The 5792-nt window shown below is 54.2% G+C and overlaps 1 protein-coding gene across 1 annotated transcript; it reads right to left on the reverse strand.

The window, feature by feature from the left end:
* Nucleotides 1–2054: 2054 nt before the first annotated feature.
* On the reverse strand, nucleotides 2055–3720 carry GSX2 (GS homeobox 2). Its single transcript, XM_036852001.1, has 2 exons — nucleotides 3147–3720; nucleotides 2055–2447 (listed from the first exon to the last, which is right to left on the reverse strand). The coding sequence occupies exons 1-2, from the start codon at nucleotides 3718–3720 to the stop codon at nucleotides 2107–2109; spliced, it is 915 nt and encodes a 304-aa protein (XP_036707896.1). The 3' UTR covers nucleotides 2055–2106.
* Nucleotides 3721–5792: the final 2072 nt, after the last annotated feature.

The raw sequence follows: 5792 nt of genomic DNA on the forward strand, positions 1-5792 counted from the left end.
GTGCGGCCGGGGCTCTTTGGCCTTCTTGTTATTTCCTGTGAAGGAATTCTTCCTTAGCCGCCAGTTCTTTGCGCTACGAAACTCCCTTCCTCCCACCCCTGTACCGGTGCCCGGAGACGCCTGTTTATTGGGAAGGAGGGAGACGGAATCTTTGGAAAAGGCAGTGGGTCAGCGCCCCTTCTCCTTCGCGGTGGGCAGGGGCGAGTCAGATGCCTGTGACCACTGCGCAGGATCAGGCCCAGGTCACTGCACAAAGCGGCGGCAGCTCCCTATTCAGTACGCACCGTCCAGCCTCTCCTCTCCCCTGCCTGCCCTGGCCAGCACCAGAAAGAGAGATGACGACGGGCCTCAGGCGTATGTGTGTGTGTGTGTGTGTGAGAGAGAGAGAGAGAGAGAGAGAGAGAGAGAAAGGGAGTGTCTGGGCGGGGAAACCCGTACTAGAGCCCAACCCCACCTGGTGAGGTTTCAGTTCCTACAGACCTAAAGTAAATCAGACCTAAAGAAGCGTGAGTATGTGTGTTGTAAACAGTTCCTATGGCTTGGACTTTTTAGGTGGCATCTTTAGAGAAAATAATCAAAAATAACCCCAGCGGGTGTTTGTGGGACTCAGCTTGCAGGGAATGAGATCTCCTAGTTACCATGTTTCCAACTTCACTCTCTCCCTTAAAGGACAGAACCTGGCTGTGCTGAAGAGAGAGCCAGGTTGCCTTGCTGAGGGCAAAGCCAAAGTAAGTCTTCTCCAGGGCCAGGATTGCGCGAATGAACTCCGCAAGGTGATGGGAAGAGAGGGACTAAAAAGGAACTAATTTAGGTTAAAGTTAGGGAGACCAGAGAAAAAACCCAAAAGTCCGAAGGCACCTCTGAGCTATTTTGGAAAAGTGAGAATGTAAGTCTTTGGACAAAATAATTCCCTATTCCTGAACTTTTGTTTTCTCAGCAGTGGTGGAAACCAGCTAATTTCTTAGCTAGACAAACTCGCAAAAATGGTATTGTTTCTAGTCACTTGTAGCATCATTTGTAACTTTGCATGTGTTTGCTTCAAACCTGTTTGATGGATTGTTGCCCTTCCTAAAACAATTCCTACTATTCAGATTCCTTTACATAATTCAGGTTTTAGTACTGAGAGAGATGAAGAAGGAAAGAAAGGGAGGAGGAACTGATACAGAAAATAAATACTAGGTAAGGGATTTTCACCCTCTCCTGCTAAATAAATTTAAAGGTTTGCCTGTCATTAATTGTCAGTGTCACTCTAAATGGAGTGACGTATCCTGTCAATTGTGAGGAATTGAACTATTTTAAGAATGGGAAGTACTACCTGGTAGGCAGCATCATGACGGAAGGTGTCTTCTTGGCAGAAGTTTAGGTGACACAGAAATCCTATAGAGCCACAAACTCCCTCAACCAAGAGGCTCACATTACCAAGTTATAGTCATTACTTCGCTCTAAATTCTCAGACACTTTTATTCCCTGTCCATAAGGGGGAGAGAGAGACAGGGGAAGATGGAGAAAGCAAACATCACAAATTTAAAACCTTGATTTTGTTTCATTTATTTAAATAAATATAAATATAAATTTTATATAAAACTATTCACAAGGAGACTTCCAGTGACTTGGATTTTAAACTCTCCCCAGGCAAATTTTCAGAAAGCAAGACCTACAGGGTTTAATTTTCTAAGTTATTTGCAATTTAATACTTTCATTAAAAACAAAACAAAACAAAAAGAATCAAGAAACCCCGTGTTCTTATCAGGTTCTGAAAGACAGGGAAAGGGAAATGACATGCGCTTTCAAAAACCCACATACAGTTTTAAACTTAAACCAACCCTGTTTTTTCTTTGTTATATGATGAGACTGAGTTGAATCTAGATTATTTACATTTAAAAAAAAATGATCTATAACTGCGAGTGGAGTCCCAAACAAATAGGTCAAGTAGGAGACAGGAGAAGTGTCAGGCCCCCGGCATGTAAGCCCCCAGGAATACTCGTCTCCACCTTCTCCACGTGGAACCACCGAAAGGCCAAGGCTTTTGGCCCCTGGGTGCCTGCCGCGTCGCGTTGTGGTGGGGGGGTTACGGGAGCGTGTAGGGAGAGGTGGGGCAGCCCTCCCTCATAATGGGGAAATCTCCTTGTCATCGTTGGCCGAGACCGGCGACAAGGAGTCCTCGTCCTCTGAGCGCGCGTAGTGCGCCTGGCCGCCGACGCACTTGCAGCCCGTGTGACTGTTCCTCTGCGTGCCCTTCCCTTCCTTCTTGTGCTTCACCCTGCGGTTCTGAAACCAGATTTTCACCTGCTTCTCTGACAGGTTCAGGTACGTGGCGATCTCGATCCTCCGGAGTCGAGACAAGTACATATTGGAAGAGAATTCCCGCTCCAGCTCCAGGAGCTGCGTGCTAGTGAACGCCGTCCTCATCCTCTTGCCATTGGGTACCTGGCTGGCGTCCGAACCCCCTGCAGACGGGCCAAGAGAGGGCAGAGAGGTAATTCTCGGGGGTGGGTGTGGGGAGGCGCTCCCACCCCACGTGCCATCCCTTGGAAAGGATGCCTCGCAAGGACTCACCCGTGAAGCTCAACCAAATACCTGTATCCATCTCTCACTCTTTCTCATTTCAAGACACATCGTTACTTAACCGGGAAGGACAGGGACGCCCAAAGCAAGTGAAGGCCTTTGATGTTCGGGACGTAAAGTCAGAGGATTAAAGTGGGGGGCGGGGGAGGGGTTACATTGTCCGGTCGTCTCCCTTCAAGCCTAGTGGAAAGGCAGGCAGGCTTAGCCCAAAGCAACGAAACCCTTTTAGCCAGCCTCGACGCCGGAATGCCACACTTAGGTACAAATACACCCACCCCGGACCTCAGTCAGTTAACCTCCGATTTCTCAGCCTTCAACTTCGAAGTCCCAAAGGCCCCGATGTTATGCAAGACTCGGGCACCAGATACCGGGAGTGAAGCGCATCAGGCTGCTTGGAGAGGCTGAGAAGGCTAACTCCCACCTTCGTGGAACTTCTGGGGACGACTCCACAGTTATACTAAAAAGCCCCTCCTCCCTCCTTACCCCTCCCCCAGGCTCCCACTTCATCCACTGAAGGCGGAAAGTTTGCTCCCGGGAGCCGGCAAGGCACCGCGCGCAGGTGCCCAGAAACCCGGCCCTACCCATGGTGAGGCAGTGGAATCTCCGCGGGTCCGCCACGTTGTAGGTGGTGGCGGTGCAGACAGGTGCGTGGTGCTGCGGGTGCCCCAAGGCCGCCGCGGCCGCCGCCGCTGCAGCCGCAGCCGCCGCCGCTGCAGCCGAGCCGGGCTGCTGGGGCTGGTGGTGGTGATGGTGGTGCTGCGGAGGGTGGTGGTGATGGTGCGCGTGGCTCACACGCGGGCAAAATTGTGCGTCCCCAGGACCCGAAGAGAACTGACTCTTGAGCAGGGGCAACGCCCCGGCGGCTGCCGCCGCCCCGCCACCCCCGGCCCCGGCACTCCCGGTCCCTGCGCTCCCGCCGCTGGAGCTCGCGGGCCCCCGAGGGGAGTGCAGGTGCGAAGTGACGCAGAGCGGGCAAACGCAGAACGCGCCGCTCTTGCGGGACGGGCAGCCCGTCCCGGACACGGACATCACCAACGGGGATGGCATGCCCAGCGGGATGAAGAAATCTGGCCCGGGGTGCGGCTCAGGAAGCGAGGGCGCGGGCCGTGAGGACTCCTTGATGATGAGCGAGTCGACATAGAAGGAGCGCGACATGTCGCGAGGGGTGGGTGGCTGGAGGGCCCGGCCGGCCGTGGCGCCCCCTCCCCTCTCTTGTCCTGAGCTCTGCCCCGGGCGCGGCGCGGACGCAGGCGGTCAAGCCCTTGGGGACGCGGAGGTGTCGGCGTCTGGGCTGCGAACAAAGGGGTCCCTGGAGAGGGCTGGTCCTCACGTCCCCCGCCCGACGCCCAGGCTCCGGGATTTTATAGCCCCCACCCCGACACGTGATGCTGCGGAGTACCGCTCGGCTCAGGCTCCTCGGCAGCTCCCCACCCTCGGGATAGGCTGCCCGAGTCACAACAGAAGCGGCGAGGAGGGGCGGGTGCGCGGCGGGGAAGAATTCGGAGGAGGGGGATGGGGGAGACTTTGCAAAGTGTAGGTTTTGTTAATTTCGCGGGGAGGCCGGCCTCCTCCCCTTCTTTCTCCACGCTTTCCCGAGAAATCACAGAGCTGCATCCTGCATCCCACCCCTCTCCCTAGCCTGGGCCCCAGCCCAACTCTTCCTCGCTTCCGGCCACAGATCTCACCAGGTGGGGACTTTGAGGCCTTTCCATATAGGAATGCCTAGTGCTCCTTGCTCTTCTGTGCCAGCCGCCGTGGATAAGGCACAGCATAGTGTGAAGCCTGCGGTTTAGAACAGGATTGTGTGGCGGTGGACTGGCAGGGACCCAGTCCCGGAGCGCAGCTTGGGACACGGACGGACACACACACACACACAGAGTCCCCTAGCTTTTGAAACTGGCCAAGGTCATTCAGGTGGTTGGCTAGTGAGGGATCCGGGGGGCATAACAGAGAGGCCTCCCAGCTAAGAAGTGGAGCTTTTCATTCTGATGCTTGGGAAGTTCTAAAATGCCTTTGCACTTGGGGCCTTCTGGGGCCACTCAGATCAACGACCCTTCCTTGTGCCTCTTTCTAACCTGAAACCACCCCCCTCTTGGCAAAGAGAGACATTGAAGGTACGCTTTTGTCTTTCTCCGAGTGGTCCCACTGCTGCATTTCCAGACCAATCCTACAAACTCCATCCCAAGGACTTCGGGGAGAGGACCAAATCCCGGCCCTTCTGGAGACTGGGCAGGGGTTGAGGGAAGCCTTCGTTCTGGGTCCTGCTATCTCCTGCCCCTTTGCATTTTACAGATCTTAGGCAGCTAGGAGGCTAACCAGGAAGCTCTCTCCCCTGTGCACGCCTTTTAAAGCCCATAAAGGTTGAAGGGAATTGAGTCACTCAGTGAATCCTGCCTCAGGATGGGAGAAGTGGCTTGGTAAAGGAAACCTCTCTGAGCGGCGGTGGAAGACTGGGTGCACCAGTGGCTGGTGAGCGAGGGCGGCTGCCCACCTAAGGGCTATTGATCTTACCGGGGAAGCAAGGCTGCAGAAGTGACAGCTTTCTCTTCTTCCCCCTTGTGGAAAATCTGGCTGGAGCAGGGAGGGTGAGCAACAGCTACAAGTCCAATCCTTTCCCCCAGACAGCTAACTTCAGGCCTGAGATCACAGCGGTGCTAAGAAACTTGGGGACGGGACTCCCTCCACCTGTGAGAACCAAGGGCCCAGATCCTAGGGGAGCATCAGCTTCTCCGCTGGTGACATGGCTGTCTCTCTGTCCTCTCTCCTTTCCATCTCTGTGACCGTCTCTCTTGCCTGCTAGAGAAGTGTAATTGGGTTGTAGGGACGCCCCGCTCTGGGGAGCCCAGGATTTATGGATGGCAATTAAAGTTTTATGAATTGCAGCTGAGGCTGGTTATTGAGCTATTTGAATGTGATTAGAATTCAATTAGAAAGCGGTTAGTGGACGGTGGGTCTCCGGAGTGTAAACAGACAGCTATTCCAGAAATGTGCTAATCCAACATCTTGTGACAACAATTAAGGAGTCTCAGGGCTTAACTCAGGGCAGCTCAGCTGTAACTACTTTTGTACCACAAGGTTTGCTGCTGCAGCCATCGCAGACGCTCAGGCTCAACCCAGCCTGCCTGGCCCAGCCCGCCCTCGCTCACAATGGGAGACTCCGGGCAGTTCCCAAATCATTCCAGCCTCAGAAAGAAAACTGGAAGCTCCACCATTGGGAGGTGCTTAAT

The sequence above is a fragment of the Balaenoptera musculus genome, chromosome 5, assembly GCF_009873245.2.
Source record: "Balaenoptera musculus isolate JJ_BM4_2016_0621 chromosome 5, mBalMus1.pri.v3, whole genome shotgun sequence".
NCBI classification, from domain to species: Eukaryota; Metazoa; Chordata; class Mammalia; order Artiodactyla; family Balaenopteridae; genus Balaenoptera; species Balaenoptera musculus.

Bases quoted from the DNA above. Each gene is read 5' to 3' on its own strand.
- GSX2 (XM_036852001.1), bottom strand. From the start codon at position 3,720: ATGTCGCGCTCCTTCTATGTCGACTCGCTCATCATCAAGGAGTCCTCA. The intron at 2,448-3,146 runs GTAGGGCCGGGT...GCCCGTCTGCAG, and splicing joins ATTCCACTGCCTCACCATGG to GGGGTTCGGACGCCAGCCAG.